Genomic DNA, 23,845 nt, shown 5'->3' with positions numbered 1-23,845 from the left:
GGCTGTGGCACAAGGGCATGAGTGTGTATACTGACCTCCTTTTCTATGATAGCCACTTGCTTCTTGGCCAGCTTCTCCAGCTCGATGGACGAGTTGTTGGCATGCGTCTCCACCTCTTTCTGTAGCTTGAGGCGGTGCTCGTCCATCTCAGCCTTCAACTTGTTCTCCAGGGCGATCAGCTGCTTCTGGTGCTGGCGCCGCATCCGCTTATAACCTGACATCTGTTCCCGCAACTCGTTCTCCTGCTCATGCTCATGGATCTGTCGTGTAACCTGATTTGGGTTGGGGAACAGAACTCAGGTTACCAGATTCATGGAAGAGGAACATTCAGGCAAAGCAGAAGAACCCTCCAGTAGAATTTTATTTATCATCATCAGCATCAGTTCAGTTACTATTTCCTGAACACTCACATGTTCCAGGCACTGTGTTGGGTCATCTCTAATCCTACAAACCATCTCATTCACTTGTTACCATCAATAATTATTGAAGTATTGTTACCATCACCATTTTATAGATGAAGAAACTGAGACTTAAGGAAATTAATATATCCATTCAGTCAAAAAATATTCACATATTTTTGATATATCACAATATATATCCTCATGGTCATATAGCTAATAAAGATTAGAACTGGGATGCAGACCCATTTCTATCTGATTTCAGAAACAGCACATGCTATTTCCACTACACCAGGATCTTTCAACCTCAGCACTACTGAAAATGAGCCAGATAATTCTTGGTTTTGAGAGGCTATCTTGTGTGTTGTAGGATGTTTAGCAGCATCCCTGGCTGACCCAACAGATGCCAGTAGCACATCCCAAGTCAAGACAATATTTAAAAATGTCTTGTAGACATTGCCAAATGTCCCCTGGTGGGCATCTCTCTCTGGTTGGGAGGCACTGCACTATAGCATACTGCTTATTTGTTTCTTTTTAAAGATCACATCTCTAACAGTCATAGGAATCTTGAATATCCTTTTAACACAGTTTGAATGAGATTTATTTCTGCTTCTTAATATGAACTGAGTGAGAGTGAGAACAAGCTCTTTCCTTTTAAATCATCTATCTCCTTCCTCCCCTTCCCCACAAAAGAGATATTAACAATTACAAACACTCACTTGCTCTCTGATGAGAAAAGATTCCTATAATTTTGGGATGGCTACTTTTCTTAGTAATTTTTCCTTAACCCATTCTCAAGTGACTATCCAACAAACTGAAGATTGCAAGTGTAAATTTCAGCATCTCTTGTTTCTATTAAACCTTTTCTGATTTTCCAGTCCTTTCTTCAATTTACAACCCCTCATTATTGTCTTGTTAAGAGCCTCTGGTCACTTCCTTCTAATCTTCTCTAGTTTAGTAGAAAGTCTTAATTACATAATTATAACTTTAATTTTGTTTTACACTCTATAATTCAGTCATTCCAATCTACTACTATAAGACACTTCTCTCCAGCCTAACCCACAGACAAGTTTTACTGGAAATTTTCATGCTGCTCTTAATTCTCTACTGTTTTCATTTAATGGGTCAAAGTACATTTTGTACAAGGGACAGTTTGTTTCTTTGCTCTTTTTAGAAGGTGTCCCTGCATTCTTGACTGAGTCCTTACTATCAAGAGAGTGCTATTCTGTAACTGGATAGCATTAACAAAGTACACCATTAAACAGAAGGCGAACTCTGAAATCTTTCCAGTTGAATCTAACACTAGGTTTCTCATATTCATTTTTCTTTTCTAAAGGACAACACTCTTTAAGAATAAAGAATAAGAGTGGAAGATGTTTCAAGACCAAAAAACAAACAAAAAACAGGATAGCATCACCAAAGAGGCACCTGACACTTTAAAGAAAATAATCTGTTTTGCCATCATTATTTTTTTAACATGTATTTATTTCATGATAAAAGGAAGAATTAGCTTGAAATATATGTATATGTTTCACTTTCTTGTGTCTTTCTGAAGTTCAATTATAGAGGAAAAAAATTCCAGTCAACTGAAAGGATACCATTTAGTTCTTTTCACGTTCACTTCTTTTTCAGACAAATACAGCAGTAAACTGTCTGTTTTGGGGTAATGAGTTTGAGACATGTTTCACACATAAATTTATTTTTTTCTTATTTGATCATCCCTTCCTTAATCAAAGTCTCAAAGTTGAGGCATGGCACACTTTACATACAGCCATCATGACACATTTAAATTTGCCAGCACATTGTTTGACTGGCTTGTGGTCAATAAATTAGTCTCAGGATAGCCACTTCCCTAAACCAGGCAGCCTCAAGATAAAATGGAAATGAGTTGTATCTAGAACATTTTCTATCCTAATTGGTGGGTGAGTCCCTGTGAAGAGGGTGGTCCTATCACATACCAGATCATATAAGCACGTGGCAGAGACAAATTACAAGCTCACCATGTTATCACTGTACATCACTGAATGTTAGGGGAGACATTTTGCTTATAAATGCGAATGCATCCCATAATTTGGATAATCACTTTCTTAAACTCCTAATATCACCTTTCATTTGTTACAACCATAATTTCTAAATTTCAAAGTAATTATCTTTTCAGGTACATTTAGAGTTATTGAGTTTTAGAGTTCCATGCTCAAGCTAGATAGATGAATTTAAATAAAAGTATAATTATATTTCATTTATCAAGTCTAACATGAAAGACATTAAAATATATTATTATAGTTATGTATTCAGTATGTTTTAAGTTTATACTTTGTGTTTTATGAATACACTATCTGGTCAACAATGAAAAATAGCTCATAATTTTAATCATGCTTTATGGTTTACACAAAGTACTTTTACATGTAATTTATTTCTTTAATTTTCATAAAGCCTGGGATTTGAACTAAGGTCCTAGGCTCTTGAATTGACTGAGGAAATTCATAACACCAAGGCAGAGAAGAAATGAAACTTTCTGTTATGAAGTAATGGAGGGAACCAAACACCCAAAAGAGTGAGAGCTGGAGAGAATGGTAAGTCTAAACTACAAACTGAATAACTCCGAAGTTTTGAAAAAGTTATCAAAATGTAATTGACTGGTTTTTACAATGATAGCCTCAAAAATGTGATCAACGAAAAATGGGTAGTATCATCTTACTACACTAAATAGGTTTCTGGGAGATAAATCTCATTCCATCCCTCCCTAAATAACTGATCTTGGGCAAATTACATAAATTTTTGAAGTCTAACAATAATATCTTCATTTGTAAAGGGGAACTACTGCGATGATGAAATAACATTTGTGCCTAGCGAGGTGTCTGACACATAGGAGATGTTGTATATATGTAGGTTTCCTTCTTCTGCCAAACTAACAGTAATTTTTTTGCCCCTCAGCATTTCTGGTGATGGAGACATAGTATAGACGTGGATCCAAATTTGCTGTGTGACACAGAGAGCTCAACCCAGTCACTTTGACAACCCAGAGGGGTGGGATAGGGTGGGGGGTGGCAGGAAGGTTCAGGAGGGAGGGGAAATATGTATACCTGTGGATGATGCATGTTGATGTATGGAAGAAACCAGCACAATAATGTAAAGCAATTATCTTCCAATAAAAAATTTTAAAAAATAAGTGGATCCAAGAGAAAGGACAAATTTAACAATAAAACTGTACCTGTATCCAGGTTGTGGATTATAAGTATATATAATTTCTGACTCTGAATTAGCTATTTCATATATCTGGAATAATATATAAAAATAAAAAACCACAAATGAAGACTGAACTTTTTTTCAGGAAGTTTCTGTAGCCATTGCATTCTACCCTACTTATTCCAGCAAAATTTGACCCTAAAACAAACCACTTCATCCTAAGTGTACTTTATGCCTATCCCAAGTACAGAACATTGCACTAGGAGGCTAATAAACAACTTACTAAAGATAAAAGAGGAGTATGGTGGCTGATAATGTTACCCTCTTAAGAGATCAAGGCCAACTTACAAGACTAATTATGTGGAAGAATCAAAATAACATATATAATAAAACTGGCCACCTCAGCACCTAGAACAAATGAACTTTATAGCAAGTTCTTAAAAAGAATAGAATGAGTCACATACTGGCATAGAAATTTGTCATTCCACTCTTTATAACACCTAGGGAAAAAAAATGTTTCAAATTCATACTAAAGTAATGACTGATCACAGGCAATTCTGCCTTATACAGAAAAACTGACATAAGGAGCTTTGAAATGCACACTTATAAATCCAAATTCTCCTGTGATAAGAGGACTGGAAGAGACTTCATTCATTCAACACTTTTATTGAGAGACTATGGTCATGTGAGCTGGGCAGTAGCACAAGTGAAAAATATTATCAGCAATGATCTTAGTGAGATTAAAAAACCAAGAAAAAGGAAAAGAGGAGACGTGCAATATTTTGATAAGCAGCCTCTGGTATATTTATGCTGAGGTTCTAGTATTTTTATGCTTGTCTATCAAACTCTTTCAGGTATACAATTTCACAGTCAGCTCAATGATTAGGTTGCATTTTTAAAAATCAATTGAAGATTTCATTTTTATATGAGCTTTTCTACTGAATCTGGTAAAACCAAAGTAAAAGAATCTGTATTTGAATGGATAGAACAATAATCATTTTTCTCTCACATGCTTTCCTGGAGATTAGAAATTAAGAGTTTCATGCCCCTCTCCCTAATGTGCATTCTAACATAAATCCACATATGTAGCAAGACCACTGCATTCTAGTTAGAATTCCTTTACAAGGCCAGACAGAGGCTGAACTATCTTATAGAATGACCTTGGTGCTCTCTATTGTAACATCTACTTGGGAACTGCCAGGGACCCAGGACACTATGAAATTTTAAGAAATGACATCAGATGTAACAACAGCTGAAAACACACTTATGGGTCACTAATCTAATTAAAATATTAGGGCCTCCATTCACCAATAATAAAAACTCAAGGAAAGCACATCGCAAGAGTCCAAGAAGTCAGATGAGTAATTCTGAAGAACTATAAAAATAACTTTTTCTTCAGACAACAAATTAGCCCAGTATGAACTTTCTTACAGAAAAAGAAAGGATAAAATAAAAGAGATTCTACGAAATGCCCTTCCTTCTAATTTTTCAAAATAAGGTCAATAACTTCTGCTCTTAAATTACATATATATATATGTATATAAGTTATATACATATATATATATACGTGTAAAGTTTCCTTAGAGTTTACTCTGGCATCAAGGTCCTTTGTTGCAAACGTAATTGTGCAACAGTCCAAGATAATGTAAAAAAAAAAAAAAATCTCAGTTTTAAGGTGCCAAAATAATAAAAATATCTAGTAGTAAAAGCCTGTAGATCCCCGGCTTAATATATTTGTCAATAGCCCCATTCAAAAGCACAATGAAGAAAGAAATGCTAAGGGGAAAAACAGCAGAGCTAGGCCTCTTACAAGTTTATGCAGAAGAGGTAGGCTGATAAAAGAAATTTGAGGAATTGCTATTATTTTTTTTTATCAGTTTGCAAGCCTGTTTAAAACAGACATCACTCATTTACCTAGTAACTGAAAAACTAATTTCTAAATTCTTTTTCTTTTTGCTGTTCACTTTTAGATCACTCTGTGGCTTGCTAACACTTCTGCTAGAATGTTATAAAGAAAGAGTAAGACCAAAATAAATAAATCAGTATAGTATTTCTACTAACTATGAGAAGTGAAGTTTCAACAGTGACTTGATTATTTAAACCTCAGTCTTTCATTTTTCCATGATCTTGTTCTTACTTTTATGTCATTTTAAGGAATTTTAGACTTTCTCATTTGAGTAGGGATCCACATAAAATAATAAGGTGTGAGATAAGTTTAAAAAAATTAGATACTTCCTTTTGATGTTCCAGTATCCTGATTTATATATTCTTATTGGAATCAGCCTTTAAAATAACATAATGGATAGTGGAACTGTAGTAATCGATAATACACATTAAAATATCCATACTAACAGTTAAATTGTCCAAAATGGGACATGGAACAACACAACACAACACTACTTTTCCCTTCATTAATTTTTTTCTCCCTAAAAACCATTCAATACAAATACTGCTGAACTCTAATAAACTTACATCAATCCCACTCTGACTCCCAAATGATCACATTTGCAGAAGATTTTACACATAAACCAACTTATTCTGTGACTACAGAAACAGCCTATCAGCCACTCTGTTTTTAACTTAATGCAAGTGCAGGGGCCTTCTAGCAAATCAAAAGTCCATCAGATAGACTGATCCCAGCTGTTCTCTGAATGGGCACTAGGAAGTCTGCAGGATTCAGAAGGGTTCCTAAGGACTCTGCCTATGGCCCTGAGATGGCCTAGTAGGGAAGCAGCTTTCATCATCCACAGAGAGGGAGACTGATGGCTGATGTACACATAGAGTAGCCCTGGGTGAGTCCACAAATGCAAGCATGAGATCATTCTGGCATGGCAGTAGTGATCTTCCTGGGCAGCAGGAGAGGTCATGAATATATGATGTGGGAATGAGGGTGTGGCAAGTTGACAGAAGAAGAGAACCTGTCCCAGAGAGGGAAAACCCACTTGGTACAATGTCTGCTTCAAATATTCAAAACCTGCTTATGGAGCCCTGAATCTCAAGGGCTGTTCATTTCAACATGCACAAGCCTGGATAAAGGTACAAGTCTCGTAAGAGTCAGTGGTAAGTAGTCATACTCCAAACACACCATATTTCTTATTTTATCAGGTATCATGGTATGATATTTATTTATGGTATTTATTCTTTAATAATTTCATGATACTTTATTTAGACTCAAAGCATGTTTTATAGTTGGCTTAAACAATCATTAGCAAATACAGAGTGGACATTTTAAGATCTCCATTACATAGTACGGCATGCATTTAAAATGAAAAATTGTTCAGGGAAGAGAATGCAAGAAACTTCGATACAAAGGAACTTAAACGCAGGCTTATTTATAAGCAGCTTAAATTAAATTGCTTGCTTTTAGACAGCAGCAGGCATAGCAATATGTAGGTGCTTTAACTTCCATTTTCCTTATATTTTGGGTTTTTCAAAATTACAATCCATTATCAATCCCAAAGATAAGTGAAGCCTTTTAAAACACTTGAGAATTAAAAGTGGAAATCAGATTTTAAAAATAGGACAAGAAAAAAATTATCATTTCTGGGTCGGCCTCGGATGATGTCATCATAGGTTCTAAATGTAATAGCCGGGCAGTGTACACTAACTCTTCCTGCCCATGTGACCTCTAACATCAATTCAGGCAAAACAACTAATATTTCAATAATTTTTTTGGCTGAGAAGTGAGATTTGGAAGCAAAAGATTAAAGAGAGTTTAGACTACCAAGGATGAAACGATGTGAATGTGTGTGTGTATGTGTATGTGTGTGTGTGTGTGTGTGTGTGTGTGTGACTGTAAGTGCGCACGCGCACGCGTGGGGGGCCGAGGGGAGGAGGCATGAAAACTAACTCTTCCAGCACACACCCCTTTTGCTACTACAAGGGCATCCAGCAATCACATTTGCAATAGTAAAAATGCTGAAGGATCCTACAGTATCTTTGCACCCACAACCATCTCCACCCTCTCTTACAAAGCCCTTCTTGCTCTCCGGGTGCCAGGAAATTCTTCAGGGGTTAAATGGGGAAGTGCAGCCACTACCATTGTTGAAATAAATAAATGAATGAACCAGAATGAACCGGCAATCCATCCCTGGGAAGCAAGTATCTTATTTTCTACAATTATATACCTTAGCCAGCAACCATATATATATATATTTTTAAATTGTGTTTTATCTTTTGATGTGTGTGTACACATTACAGACACACATACATCTATACAAAAAGGAGCATAGTGCCCTGCATACACACACATCCAATACCTTTAAAATATTTTTTTAGCATTATTATTTCAATGAAAAGACAAACAGCATTTACAAAATTAGATACATTAGCAACTTCATCTCAAAGGCCTTTTATTTTGCACACACAGCATATATAAATACACACACACACACACACACACACAAAGGGTTTTTTTTCCATGCCGTAGACAATGCTAAAATATCTGAGATCAGGTTGCTATGCCAACAGATTTTTTCTAAAATGAATAAAATTATTAGGAGGGAGAAAACATTCTTGACTCCTTTCCTCCCATCCATGAAGCCGAGAGAGGCTCAGGGAGGGCGAGAGGCTGCCAGATGGGGAGGAGGGGAAGGAAGGGAAGGTGGGTAGAGGGGTGTTTGCTTACCAAAGATGCTGATTTGATCGTGGCAAAGCGCTCTCTGTTCCGGTAGTGGAGGGCCTGGCTCTGAACTGACTGGGTAGGCCGCGGCTCAGGCCTGGGATCGCCGTGGCCCGCCTCATCCCTTATGAATACATGATCCTGCAGAAATGGATAAAAACAAGGAGAAAGTCCAGCTGTGCTCTTTCCTCGCCGGCTGCCTCTCTCTCACCCCTCTTTCTGCACAAGCACTGCTGTTTGAAATGCATAGTTTAGCTCTCTGCTAGTCCCCGCAGCTCCCACGGTACAAAATGAATAAGCAACACATTGCAGCCTTCAGTTAGGAATGTCAGCTGATCGCTAGTGGGATGCCTTCTGAATCCCTGGCAGGCTTTTTCTTTACCTCCAGAATTACATATATGCAAAAGAAAAAAAGAATAGAAAAAACAAGGCAATGTACAGACTCCTTAGAACAGTTTGCTTAAAACGCTGTAACCAAATAATTCCTTTAAAAATGTCATGTCCATGTCTAGCAAGGAAGATGCTGGTGGCTTTTAACATAAAAGCGAGCCTCCGCCTCATTCCCTTGAAAGATCTGCTTTCTCAATTTAATTTTATTTGAAATCTGTTCGGTAGGATCATCGTTCTGCCTAGAACCAGTGTAGGCTTGTGCTGAACTGCCTCTCTATCTTGTGCTGGGAAGATTCGGCAGTCACTGAGGGATCCTGCTTTCCAGTCATGATCGTACACAGTTCTAGCACCTTCTCTCTACAGCTTCTGAAAGGATTTTTTTTTTTAGATTTAAAGAGACAGGCATACAATTTTAACTAAATGATACTTTCACAAATTCTTCCTCAACTCTGTGTCGGTATGGTCACAAGAGTGAGTATAGCTGGAATTTAATGCCCTTGACTGATTTAATCAAGTCTGTGCTTCTTGACGGCCAAAGATGATTAATCTTATTGTAATGCCCAGTGAAAAATAACATTCCCTGGAAGGATAATAATGGATGTTTCTTAAATGCCATTGAAATGACTTTTAAAGGGGAAAATGCTTTCAAAGGGCGATGCTTTGCTCTATAAAAGATGAAGTGGTCAGTCAGTAAGTGGCACTAACCTTTCAGGAAAAAAAAAAATACTATAATAAGTAATACCTCAGAAACATGTACAACCATGGGGAATTTTCAAATAGTACATGTTCAGGACGGGGAAGGAAAAATTAATTCTCTTATTGCCCTGGGGTTTTAGGAGAAACCACTGTGAGAAGTCAGTTTTGCGTTCTATCTCTGGCTATTTGGAATCTTTTATAATTGCTCTTTCTTTCTTCAGGAAATAAAATTATAAAGAGGTTTAAAAAACAAAATTTTGTTATACAGTGTAAAATGTTGACAAGTCAAAACATATAAACTCCTTGAGGAAAATTAAATTTTACACCCAGGTTTCTAAGCAAAAGAGAAGAACCATGATTACATTTATCATTGCGCTAATTTTCTTTTCCCTTTTATAAAGTTAGAATGCTTCAGAATGTTGTGAGGGTATCTACCAGTACATCTATATTTAGATTTTTTTTTCAGAATTACTATATTGTGGCCTATTTTGCTTTCAAATAATGAAAGTACATTTAATGCCACTGAAGGCATATATTTCAAATTTGTGGGGTGCTCTACCTCTGTGCTGTCCAATAAGATAGGCTTTAGTCACATGAATATTTTAATTAAATAAAACATAAAATTCAGTTTCTCACATGGATATTTTAATTAAATAAAATGTAAAATTCAGTTTCTAAGTCACACCAGCTATGTTTCAAGCTAGCCACTAACTATGGCTACCATAATGAACACCACAGACATAAATAATTTCTATCATTGCAAAGAATCTTATTAGACAGTGCCACAGACTAAGAATGCATCTCAAACCATATTTTTGAAATTTGTAAAAAAAAAAAAAAAACTTGATAGGTCAACTTAAAATTTTCTTATTATTTCCTTGGAAATCTAAACTCTTATTTCACTGGGCAAAGAGAGATTAGGTGCAGGATATGTGCACCTACATTTACGGTTCTAAAGATGAAGGCCCTGAGATCTATTGCCATTCAGATTATTTATTCATAAATATTTATTCTGAATATTAACTCCAAAATCAACCTTACTTAATATTATAATCCCAGAAAAACAATAAGGTTCTAAATGCCAACAATCAGAAGAGAGAGGCTCAGCAGAGGCCTGTGGTTTTACAGGTCAGAGTTTTGGTATCAGTTAGCTAAGTATACTTACTGAGAGGGAGCTCTTCAATGCTGTGGCAGCAGCTAAATTTCAAATTTTAATAACTTGGTTTATAAAGTTAACCAGTGACACTAGAATCCACACTATTCACATAACAGAATAAAACAGAACACATTCATGTGCAAATAAGTATAACTCTAATATTAGTTTTCTATAATTTTCTAATAATTTTCTCTCAGATAAAAATTAACACTTGTAGGTTAGGACTCTGCTTATCAAATTAAAAGTCACATCATATTAGCTAAGTTTTTAAACTCAAGGATACTGAAATACACTGGAAAAATTAAAATTTGAAATCATAGTGATTTTAGTTGACATGTAGCAAATTAAATAACCAACTATGGCATATTTTAAAAATAATGCTATTTTAGAACTTAGTCTGAGAGAATAGGTCCAAAATTTTAATCTACTTTAAGTATAATAAATAATATTAAAAGTATAATCCCTTGTGTTCTTCCCCATTTTTTTTTAAATTTTATAAAAGAATTCTTAGTTCCTGTAATAGTTTCTTAACAGAGATCACAAACATTAAAAGTCTCCAAATATATGAGAGACCACAAGATGAGGCAGTATTTTTGTCTAACAGTGGATATCTACTTCAAGAACACAGGGATAAATTTTAAAATATTCAACACCACTGCTTAAAGTTCAAAATTCTACAGACAACTTAAATAATAATGCAATTTTAAAATTAGGGCAATGTGACTTGAAAAGCAAGTAAGAACTGATTAAACTATCAGCTTTATTGGGTATGTATTCTATTGGTTATATCACCCCTTCAAGCAACAGCCGCTTTGAGAATGACTGTACCTGCCTCCCAGAGTTTCTGACCTGAACACATTTTAAGATCAATACCGGAGAGGGTCAATTTGCTATTTTATGCAGTTAAGCACCACTGCATATGATTTACAAATGAAGATGAGAGGGCCAACATCTTCTCTGATACTGAAGAATGATACTTAGAAGTTTAAGAACAAATATCATGTTTTACTTTACCAAGACAATATACATGACTTGCTTATAATTTATCCTTAAAATCTTATTATCCAGAAGCGAGCAAAATAGCTCTTTGAAATATACGGTTTTGGGACCAGTTTTAAGTAAATTTATAGTGTCCTTTCATTATAAAAGGAAATAAAATTTCTTCAGATTAAAAACTTTACTATTATTCTCTGGACAAAGGGCTTTACTTTTATGTAGAAGTTTTCCCCTAAATGTCTATTTATGCTTCTGAAGTGATACAATGTGGTCACTCACTCAGAGTTTCTAGATTAACTTGAAATTAACCTTGGAAACCACTCCACTGGACTCTGTTATGCTTTCAGTATACCTTTATCACACTCCTCATCATACTTAAACTCAGCTGTGCATGAGACTGTGAGCTTTCTGAAGGCAGAGCAAATGTGGTTCAAAAAACCTCAGTCTTCGCAGCACCTATCATGGTGCTTGATACTTTGCGGGCATTCAAAAAATGTTTGCTGAATAAATAAGCTCAAGAATATAGGTCTGAGAAGATTCTGAGAAAGTGACTTTTTTTATTATTTAACAGAATCCTAATTCATATTTCATAAAAACCTGTCACTTTGTACTTTAAGGCAGTTGCAAAACAGTGACACACACACAAGCACATCTTTACATGGGAGGATTGGAGGGGATCTAAGAATGGCTCTTTTTTCTGGTGATGAGAAGTCTTTTTATAGATTCCCATACCTTTCATGCTGTGGAGAAGGGATCAGCAAACTCACAATCTCTTTTGTTTTGTTCACTTCAAAATGATTAAATGATTGCCTAAGCAGGTGCAACTATCAAAAACTTTACTAGAGGAAGGGGAGAAGATGGAAAAGGGTGTCTTCACCTGGAAAGATAGCTTTTAGGGAGAAAAAATGACTGGCAGAACACTGAAAGACGGTACCATGGAGGGGTGGTTTGTACGAATGCTCTGTTCAAGAAACATTATCTTCATATATTAATTTACTTTTACTTGGCCAAATACAAGTTGAAGAGTCAAAGAAACTGCCCCGAACTCTTCAGCAAAAATAATAGGAAAGGCCATTGAAGCAAGTGAAAATTAAACTAGAACATCCTATCCCCTCAAGGACATTTCTTTTTTTCCTCTCATGAAAATGGGGAAAGCTGTTCTTTTTTTAAAGAAGGGGAAAAGAAAACCCTCACTAATATTGATTAATAGGAAGGGTCAAGGAAAGCTTTAGGAGTTAGAAGAGAACAATTTTTAAAAAAACCTGATCTCTAAACAGGGGCCATGATGACTAGAGTTCATTAGGCATACTGGAAACAACAAATTGATCAGTGAACAAAGAATTTTAATACATAAGTCTCATGATCTATATTAACAGAAGGCAGCAGCAAGCAAAAATAATTGATTGTAGACTTTAACAAAATAAAAATATACCTTTCAACTGACAAATTAAAAACAACAGACTTTTGTTGCTTAGAACAAAATTAAAATCTGCTTGCTACCGCTGTACACCCAATGGCTAAGGTGGAGTGGAGGCTCAGAGGCAGCCTAGGCTACAGCAAAAAAACCAATCTGGATTAAGAGTTTGCCCTGGACTCACTTGTAAATAATCAAGAACTGAGGTGTAGAGTTGTGTCCCATTAAAGTTCATCTTCATGTTAGTTCACAAAACATTTATTGGGTGCTTACTATGTGATAGGAGTTTCCCAGGTGGCACTAGTGGTAAAGAACCTGCTTGCCAATGGAGGTAGACTAAGAGACACAGGTTTGATCCCTGTGTCAGGAAGATCCCCTGGAGGAGGGCACAGCAACCCACTGCAGTATTCTTACCTAGAGAATCTCATGGACAGAGGAGACTGGCAGGCTGCAATCTAAAGGGTTGCACAAAATCATACAAAACTGAGCAACTTAGCATGCATACATGCACAATGTGATAAGATACCCGGCTAGGTGGTATTTGAAGAGAGGTGTCCTGGAGAAGCAAACAGTCTAGAGATGTAGTGATATTCATGTTATTGGAAAAAGCAGTGTGGCAACACTAGAACGGAGAAAAGAAATAAGTGCCTAAAGTTTATTTTGTCAGAATATACCTTTATTTATTTATTTTTTGGATTGTCTGACTTTCTTTTTTTTTCTTTTTAAAAAAATTTATTTATTTTAATTGGAGGCTAATTACTTTACAGTATTGTATTGGTTTTGCCATACATCTTCATGAATCCACCACGGGTGTACACTTATCAAACCATTCTTGTTCAAAAGGAAGATTGGATTAGGATTTCTTCAGGGCCAGGGAAAGACCAGTATAGAGGCAAAGATTGTAGAGAGGGAAGTAAGTTGAAATTCTGGTGTTAAAGGAAAATTTTCAGTGTGCCACTTTGTATTTTTGGGGCTTGATCTATGATAAGTCTGTCCTCCTAAAATCAGGGCATCTTTATTCTGGATGCAGAACAGTTAGTTGCAAATCATGCTCTTAACAGTTATACATGGCCCTTAAAAGTAAGTTTACTTCCTATATAAAATGGGCATTCTGTTCATATATATGATTTGACTAATTTAGCATATGTCTGCAATCTTAATTGTAAGAGTCAAGAGCGGGGAACAAAACAATTCCCCATCCTTATTCTTACATTTTAATATTTATTAAGCAAGTTCTTATTGTCAAGAGTACTGTTATCGGAGACAATCTATTTAAGTCTTTCAAACCATAACAATAATATTTAATATTATTCAAGCCTTTTAAACCATTATGTTCAAAATAGCATCGTGTTTAGTATCTGATAAGCAATTTATTCACTATGTATTTTTTGTTTGTTAATTCACTCATTCCTTAGATATTTACTGAGTGCCTATGCTGTACCAGGCACTGTTCTAAGGTGTTGAGAAACAGCACAGAACAAGGTAAGCATAATTTTAGCTATGATGAAATTTACACCCAAATCATGAAATAATGAATTAGTACATAGTATAATTTTAGATAGTGACAAGTATAGAAAAGACAACAAAATAGGATAATGAGATAATGGATAGGACATTGTTTATAAAATGATAATTCAGTGACACATAGGCTTTTCTATATCAAGGCATCTCTTTACCAAACAACTTGAAAGTCACATTAGACATTTACTCTTTTAAAATTTACAGGAATAGAAGCACAAAATTTTAGAGCTAGAAACAATGTTGGAAATCATACAGAACAACTCTTTATTTTACAGATGGAAAAACTGAGGTTTGGAGAGGTTTGTGACTTGTCTAAAGTAAAATAAAACTAACAGTGGCAGACAGAATTTAAAACTAGTTTCCTCATTCCTAGAGTCCACTATCTAACTTTCTGTTGAGAGTTTAAGATCCTACTTTATTTATGTTCCCATGTGAAAAACTTTGAATTCAAGTAAAAAAACAAATATGAAACTTATGAAAAATTTATTTCTATTATGTTTAAAGATTTGAAGCCCAAGTATAAGGCTAAATGGGTTTCATGAAGAGATACCATTATTTAATATTAAGTTTTTATATACAATGGGCTTCCCTGATGGCTCAGATCGCAAAAATCTGCCTTCAATGTAGGAGACCTGGGTTCTATCCCTGGGTTGGGAAGATGCCCTGGAGAAGGGAATGGCAACCCACTCCAGTATTCTTGCCTGGAGAATTCCATGAACAGAGCAGTCTGGGGGGCTACAGTTCACGAGGTTGCAAAGAGTTGAACACGACTGAACGACTAAGCACACATATATAACATGCTCTATTCTTCTAGCCTGTTTCTATGTTTTCCTTTTTTAAATTGTGGTAAAATAAAGTTACCATCTTGATTATTTTCAACTATATGGTTCAGTGCTGATACACTTATAATGTGTAACTATCAACATCATATCACCCCTATAACTCTTTTCTCCTTGTAAAACTGAAGCTCTGTGCCCCATTAGATAGCAATTCCCTATTAATCCTCTCCCCAAATCCCTAGTAACTATCATTGTACTTTCCATGAATTTGATTATGTTAAGAGCCTCATATATGTGGAATCATACAGCATTTGTCTTTTTGTGACAGGTACATTTGTTCCACTTAGCATAATGTCTTCATGGTTCAACCACATTGTATTAATGGCATATGGCAGAATTTCCTTCCTTTTAAAGGTTGAATAATACTCCATTGTATGTATATAACACATTTTGTTTATTCATTCATCATTTACATTGCTTTTACCTCTCTGCTGTTTTTGTGAATAAGGCTGCAATGAACATGGGTGTACAAAAATCTCTTTGAAACCCTGCTTTCAATGCTTTTGGATATATACTGAGAAGTGGAATTGCTAGGTTATATGGTAATTCTAGTTTTAATTTTTCAAGGAACCACCATTTTCCACAGTGGTTGTACCCTTTTCAATCCCTACCAATAATGAACAGGGTTCTGATTTTTCCATATCCTCAGCAACACTTGTTACATTCTGTTTTTTTAAACAGTGGTCACTCTAATGTGTGTGATGGCTACACACATGGGTGGTATCTTACTGTAGTTTTGATTAGAATTTCCCTAATGATTGATAATGTTGGACATCTTTCATATGCTTATTGATCATTTTTATATCTTCTTTGGAGAAATGGTGATTCAAGTCCTTACTTTTGATTCCAGTTTTTTTTTTTTTTTTTCTCTTTCATTGTTGCTGTTGCGTTTTAGGAGTTCTCCATATATTCTGGATATTAATCCTTTATAAGATAGATGATTTGCAGGTATTTTCTCCCATTCCGTGGGTTTCCCTTTCACTCAGTTGATTGTTTCTACTATCTTACTTCCTTGCTTATATTTTAAAGTTAACTAATTCATAGTTTTATTTGCATATGTTTTTCAATATTTTTTATCACATTACCACTATATTTAATAATTAAATAAAAATACATTTTAGAAAAATTTTCCTGACAAATATTTTCTGTATATCAAACACAACTACCTTCTATTTCAGATTATAAATTAAAATCTTATCTTCTTAAGATTACACCAAGGAGAAAAAGGCACTGAAAGGCCCATATTATTACAAGAAAGCTCTATACCAGCCTGCAAAAATTAAAATTAAAACCTCCAAATGGTTCAAGACCAAGGTCTTCTTTCTTGTTGATTATGCCAGTAATCTAATTTTGTTGATTATTCCAGTAATCTAATCTAATTATCTCTCTGCTAATTTGGGGTGCTCATTGAGATGTCCTAGAGTAAAAAGATCCAACAGAATTCCTCTTTTTGTTCTCTATCCCCACAAAGCCCTAGAGCTAAAAGAAAGGAAAAAGTCAATATCTCTCAGCATCCATGATAACTCCTTCTAAAAAGAGAACCCAGCAAAACCTTTTCCACCCTTCAAATACATGACCATTTGCCCATGTTTAAACACGGCTGACTGACAATGCTGAACTCTTAGCAGATTTCTTCATCTGCATGGTATCACTCATTTCCTCAAAATGCCATTATGGCTTTCTAATAATCTGGGTCCTTGCTGTCACGCTGGTCCCAATTCACTCTCCACATAGTCCTCCAAGCTCTAATTTCTCAGATTTTTTCCCCTTTTCCTTGAACATACAAAATTCCTTGTCTCAGGGCCTTTGCACATACTGCTTCCTGACTCACCCCCATCTTTCACCCCAAATTAGCTAACCTCTATCTGTCTCTGAAGTTTGAGCTTAAATGTCACTCCACTGGGGAGATTTTCCTCTACTCCCCAACAGAATAAGTCCTCCTTTTACCCAGAACAAGTTTTATAATTACAGAATAAATTTACTTATGTGATTATCTGCTTAATCTCCCTCACAGATAATAAGCACTATGAAGGCATCATGTCTGTTTTGTCTGTATCCAAAGGGCCTACTACAGTTAGTTGCAGATAACAGGGGTCCCCACCAATGTTTGTTGAATAAATGAGTAATTTAATCAATTCAGAAAATAAACGTGATCCCTCCACTATTCATGACTAGGCACCAATATATTTTCACATGCTCTTCATCCTTCCCTGTTTAATTTTCTTTTTCTCCCAATAAATATATACAACCAGCAGACATCTAAGTGAAAAAATTCTTAAACCTGCTCTCCTACTGGAGTTAGAATGTAATCACTCATATTTATTAAAATGAGTACATACACCAGAGAAGGCAATGGCAACCCACTCTAGTGTTCTTGCCTGGAGAATCCCAGGGACGGCGGAGCCTGGTGGGCTGCCGTCTATGCAGTACCTCAGAGTCGGACACAGCTGAAGCGACTTAGCAGCATCAGCAGCAGCGGTACATACACAACTCACATATACCTAATATGGAAAAAGTTATAAAGGATTCTTTTCTATAGTTCCATATTATGAAAGTGAAGTGAAGTCGCTCAGTCGTGTCCGACTCTTTGTGACCCCATGGACTGTAGCCTATCAGGCTCCTCTGTCCATGGGATTTTCCAGGCAAGAGTGCTGGAGTGGATTGTCATTTCCTTCTCCAGGGGATCTTCCCAACCCAGGAATCGAACCCAGGTTTCCCGCATTGCAGGGAGACACTTTACCGTGGGAGCCATCCGGGATGAACTGCTTACCTAAGGTACTTAAAACATTTTTGGAAATTCCTCCAAAAAAATCATTGATAATTCTGTGAAATACTCATCTTATTGCTTTGAAAGAAGCTTAAAAATCATTTTTCATTTTTAAAATAAAGAATTTTTAAAATTCATTTTAAAAATAAAGCATTTAAAAATTCATTTTTAAAATAAATCAACAAAATAAAGTCAAATTATAAATCATGATAGGCTTTGTATGAAATGAATGATCCTCCATTGGAAAAGTAAAGTCAAAACAAAAAACAGAATCATTAACTCGAAAGTCAGACTATTTAAGCTGACATAGAGCTGGTCTTAGAAGAATTAGAAATGATAAATCCAAGAAATAAAAAAGAGTGGAAACTTTTTCTAAAACAAAAAGTATTTTGAGACTACTCAGTAAGAAACATGTATCTGAAATACTTCTAAAAGGTCACAACCAACAGGTTTTACTCAGAAAGCTTTTAAGGTCAACAGTATTAAGGTTATCGGTTTAGAAAGGAACTTAACTGGTTTCTTTGACGTGGAGATTTATGGATTTATTTGTTTTTGTTTATTTGATGGTGGTGGACATCAGAGTAACAGGAGAGGAATATGAAGAAACAGGCACAAATACAGCTTGCCTAGTCCTTCATTATCCTTTTTACCGAAAAGAACTATCATGTGCTCAGCTGAGTTCCATAATTTCAGTTGTAAAGAGGGGAACTAAAATATCTGAATGCTAAGTGACCTGAGTTGGCTTCATAATGATAGGCAAAGCCTAGCACTGTGAAGGGGATCATGAAACTTACCTTCTTGTGCACAACAGAGGAAGTGGAGTTTACTGGGCTTTCATCATCATGCATCATGACAAGTTCACAGCTGCTATCGTCCATGACCTCTTGCATGCTGTTCACACTGCTGCCCTGGCTGCCTGTACTCACAGACATGCTTGGGATGGAATGGTTGCTGCCCAGGCTGTCCAATTCCCTGCTCAGGCTGGTTCCATGTTCGCTGTCCTATAAAAATGGGGCACTTGGGTTAAAAAAAAAATGACTGGAGATACAGCACCAATCCGTTGACTAAGCTATTAAGTACATTCAATTTTGCAGTGCCAAGTTGCTTTTCTGCCAAATCTGCAAGAAGAAACTTTTAATGTAGTGGCTCCACTACTCCACCACCATTTTTAGACATCTCCAACTCACTTTGATGCTTTCCTCAAGGGCTATTCTGGACATGGGTCATAAGGCTCCAAAGGCTGCTACCCCAGGGCTTTCCCCTGTCATATGCAACTGTATTGCTACTTGGTAAGCAGAACTAGCCAGGTCAGTTTTCTAAGAGACTTTCAGGAACTCAAGGTGCTAGGGAAAGACTGCAGGCTACTGAACAGGGGATCTCTAGGAAAGCTACAAACACGGCAGTGGGCACTTGAAGCTCAAAGAGGATAAAAAGAGTTTTCAGAGATTTGACAAGCAATATGCTCTTTTTGCAAGTCATTATTGAGAAACTTCATATCTGAGCAGGGATATTAATTCTACTGTCCTGGACAGGTAATTAAATTCTGCCTCCCTCAAGCAATTATATCAAGCTTACCTCTGTAATCTTATTAAATATATCTGTTAAATAATACTGGTATTCATCACTACTAGTCCAAAGACTACTATTTGAGAAATGCTAAAATAATCAGAACATATAATTTATCCATCACAGTGGGTATCTTTTGATACAAGATTAAGTAATATAATTAAAGCAACTTAGCTCCAAATAAACCCTATTTTCAAAGAACCATACTCTGTACCTACATAACTTTAATGAATTGCTACTTAGCCATGGCAATATAAGGAATCACTGACAAAGGTAATTTGAGTAATTTAAAATGATAGATAATACATTATATTTTAAATAGATTTATTTTCCCAATTAAAGGAGCCCATTTGTATATATGCAATCAAGAGATTTTTATATTTCAGTTCAGCTTTCCGAATTTTATTTTTATAATTATTGATAAAATAATTTTATTTTCTTCTATATTAAAAAGTTAAACTAAAATTCATTCTTCATTCTTTCCCTCTTTTTAATCTATTTTTAGAAGAAGAGTCCTTTCTTTTATTCAAGGCTAATCCCTGCACTAATGCTCTTACTCCTATGCACTTTCTGAGATCCTAATTCCTTAACTGTGTCTCTTTCCTCTATCTTCAATGCCTCTGTCCTGGCTCCTTTCCTTCTGCATATAAGTATGAAGAGACTTGCCTTATATGTATGTACCTTTCTACATACTGCCCTTTGTCATTTTTCCTTCTTGACCCAATTTATGAATCTTAAAATGACCAATTTTCACTATCTTTACTTTCTCACTTCCCACTTATTCTACAACACACAGTAAATGACTATTCATCCTAACTATTCCTGTAAAACTGATTTTACTAAGGTCATCAAGAAGGTCCTACTTGTAAAACCCAGTTAACACTGTTTTTGGTCCTTGTTTAACCTGACTTCTCTGTGGCATCTGATGGTATTTGTAGCTCCCTCCTTGAAGCTGTGTATACTTGATCTGTGATGCCTTTATCTCCCTGGTTTCCCTTTTCTTATGTGGCATGGACTCTCTTTTCATTCTACATTCAACTACTGATTCATCATCATTTTAATGTCCTTGACCCCCAACCAACTACCCTTTACCCAGACCTCTTTCCTATGTTCTGGATTTGTATTTCCCAATCAAATGCTAGACATCTCTATTCAGGCCTCTTCAACTAATCCTTCTTAAACTATTTGAATGACTTAAACTAAAGTCATCTTTCTGTAAAAACTCCATCTGTACACTGTGTCAATAGCATATGATGCCAAGACCTTAGACTCAGCAGGCATCAAACTGAAATCATCCTAAAACCAACTCTTCCTTCTTGGTTCTTCCGTTCTTGATACTAACACACTCTAGTCACTGAAGCACAAATGCTGAGTCACCATAAGCTCCCCTTCATCTGTCACTGTCAGTGAGAAGCACTGTATTATCAAGTTCATCTCTCTAGTGTTTCTCAGTGTTCCTTCTCCCCAATTCCCACAGATACTGCCCTTACTGCCTCTTGCATGGACTATTACCCAGAAAGTTATCCATTCAAATCCATCTTACATTTTGATGCCAGGATAATCTTCCTAAAGCACAGCACGAAAGTGCCCTATAACTGCCTGTCAAAAGTGACCCACCTCTTCACTAATCCCACCAGCAGATGACTTATTCTGTCCCCACTATGGACCCCTACTGTGCGCTCTACCTCTGTAACACTGTTCATATTTTATCTTATTATTTTTTCAATGTCTCTTTTGCAACTGTGCATGTCTCTTAAGGCAGAGAACATCAATTGTAATACATTGTTATTCCCCAAAGTGTTTTTCATAGCATCCCAGTCCAGAACTTTTTCACATAGTAGGTACCCTATGAGTGTTTGCTAAAAGAAAATCAACCTACTTCTTCATCTTCCTGTGACTCATTCAAAGGTCCATTTCGTGTCTCTTGGAAAAGGATTTTTTTCATTTTCCGGTATTGTAGGTTATCTAGCTCACGAACAGCATCTTTTGTCCTCTGTATAAGGTCAATAAGGACACGAAGTGGACGGTCTCGTCGAACGAAGTCATGCTGATTAAGGGAAGAGAAAAAAACAGAAACTGATAATGAGGAGACATATTTTTAGGTGCAAGATTAAGATGTAAAGATAAATCAATGTAAAACAGTTCTGTGGATTTTGCAGAAATAACAAGATACAATTTTCATCTCATGTAGCCTCTTATCTTGTATAAATCTCATAAAGTGATAATCATGTTTTTTCTCTTCTTCCTCAAGCCACGTTTTATGGACTTGTCCTAGAATTTACTTGAGAATTCTTGAGGTTTACTTTACCATGCAAGTAATAACAATGACTAGAACTTTAAATAGTAGCTGAGAGCTTGTGACTTTCAAACCTGAAACTATGTAATAAGCAAAAGCAATGCAGCGTATAGAATATCCTTGTTATAATCTGCCTCAATCCTCTTTCTCACCCTACACTACACTTTTAAAGACAGACTTCTGAATATTTTGTTTTCTATTTCTGTGGTCATATACAGCGTATGCTTGAAAATGTGGCAGTTATTCCATTTATCTCAGAGGTCAGAATTTTGGCAACTTCATCTTCCCTTTACAGAGCTGTACAATGAGAAATAAGGCAAAAGGGTCTCCAAGGGGTTAAAATATTCACCCCAAGTCCGTAAGCTTTTCTTGCTGTAAACAGGCTTCACTTTCAATATTATCAATGATCTTTAACACATATTCTGGTTTCTTGGTTTCTCAGACAACAGTAGTTTAGAATGAGGGAACAAAAGTAGGAGAACAGAGGACTGAGAACTGTTAGAGAGTTATTTGTTGCCAAAAAAAGAGTCTGTTGAAAAGGTATCTGACCACCTGACAGTAAAGACAAGAAAATTCCATGGTTAACACACCAAGAAAGCAACCAACCAAATAAAAACAAACCAGGGTTTGTGGACTATTTTGTAAAGGGGAAACTGTCCTTCATACACTTTTTTTATACTCCCAAGATTTCATGAAATGCTATTATTTCTGAGTAATCAAGAAGTGGCATTATATTCATTATGCTTTCTTGAGGAAGGCAGAGAAGCATATCATGTATTTTGATAAGATCACCACACAAAATGATCAAAAGGAGGAGGAGGAAATTTTGTTTTTTAAAGTTTCAGTTATGTGGAAAATTCGCTTATGTGAAATTATAATTTGAATATATTGGAAAATGAGGTATTAATGTGGTAGGCCTCAGATGATGGAATGGTTTTAATTTCTTTATAAGTTAAACAGATATAAAAGAGGAGCAGGACCACGTGAGAAAAAAAAATCTGTATGTCTTGCAGTTCTTCACTCTGACTTTGCTGTCCAGGCAATTGTGGCTTTTGCTCCTATTTTAATAAAATATCTCTTTCTCTGCAAAGAGCCCTTTCTGAAAATGAAACACCATTCCTGGAAGGAAGAGCAGCTTGCATATTTGAAGAGGAGAATGTAAGGGAGAAAGCAAAATTATTTGGCTACTTCAGTGCTTATAATTAGACAAGAATAAATCAGTCTCTAGTAAACTTCAAGCTATAACCTAGGATACTGAATTTTAGACAAGTAGCTCTTATGGAGAAGGCAATGGCACCCTACTCCATTACTCTTGCCTGGAGAATCCCATGGACTCAGGAGCCTGGTGGGCTGCAGTCCATGGAGTCATGAAGAGTCGGACATGACTGAAGCAACTGAGCAGTAGCAACAGCAGCAGCTCTTAGTAATTCTTTTATTTCCAAGGTGAGGAATTTTAGGCCCAGTGGGGTTAAGTGATTTACCTAGCTAAACAATGGAAGAGCTAGAATGGCCACCCAGGTTTCTTTATTTGGGAGTTTGTTTTCTGGTGGTCTACCACAGAGTTGATCATGGTATTAACTGTGACATTGTGACCTATTTATCCTTCATTCCAATCTCTTTTCCTTTTCTTTCTTTCTTGAAAGTAGTAAAAAGTAGAAGACCTGGATTCCACCTTTCTTTGCAGGTATAATTGGCAATGTGACCAAGTTCTGGCCAAATTCTGAGATATAGGCAGAAACCCCAGAGGAAGGCTTTGTTTTCCAGGATACTCTTTGTCCTGCCTCCTTTCTCCTGCCTGGAATAAAGTTTGAGTTCCGGAAACACAGGAGCCATTTTGTGACCAAGAAGACAAAAGTCAAGTGCAAAGAATGGTAAAGTGGAAGACAGGAGGAGCTACTGAGCTGCTTACAGGTCTGGACTGCTTCTAACACCTCCTTTTCTAAATCCTGGACTTCTGATTGTGGGAGGTAATTAAACCTTAAAATATTTCAAAACTGAT

General features: G+C 36.1%; 1 protein-coding gene across 7 annotated transcripts in view; it reads right to left on the bottom strand.

The window, feature by feature from the left end:
- Positions 1-23,845, bottom strand: part of TAOK3 (TAO kinase 3) — a 189,704-nt gene that overhangs the window by 26,342 nt on the left and 139,517 nt on the right. For all 7 annotated transcript variants that reach the window (XM_040251611.1, XM_040251617.1, XM_040251614.1 and 4 more), the window contains 4 exons: positions 21,430-21,597; positions 18,779-18,985; positions 8,212-8,346; positions 36-272 (listed from right to left, as the gene is read on the bottom strand). In XM_040251611.1, the coding sequence (XP_040107545.1) occupies positions 36-272; positions 8,212-8,346; positions 18,779-18,985; positions 21,430-21,597 (747 nt within the window). The remainder of the gene's footprint in view (positions 1-35; positions 273-8,211; positions 8,347-18,778; positions 18,986-21,429; positions 21,598-23,845) is intronic.

This window comes from Oryx dammah, unplaced genomic scaffold (assembly GCF_014754425.2).
Source record: "Oryx dammah isolate SB20612 unplaced genomic scaffold, SCBI_Odam_1.1 HiC_scaffold_12, whole genome shotgun sequence".
Lineage (NCBI taxonomy): Eukaryota > Metazoa > Chordata > Mammalia > Artiodactyla > Bovidae > Oryx > Oryx dammah.
Note: the sequence above shows the minus strand (reverse complement) of the source record. Positions and strands in the feature narration are given on the sequence as shown.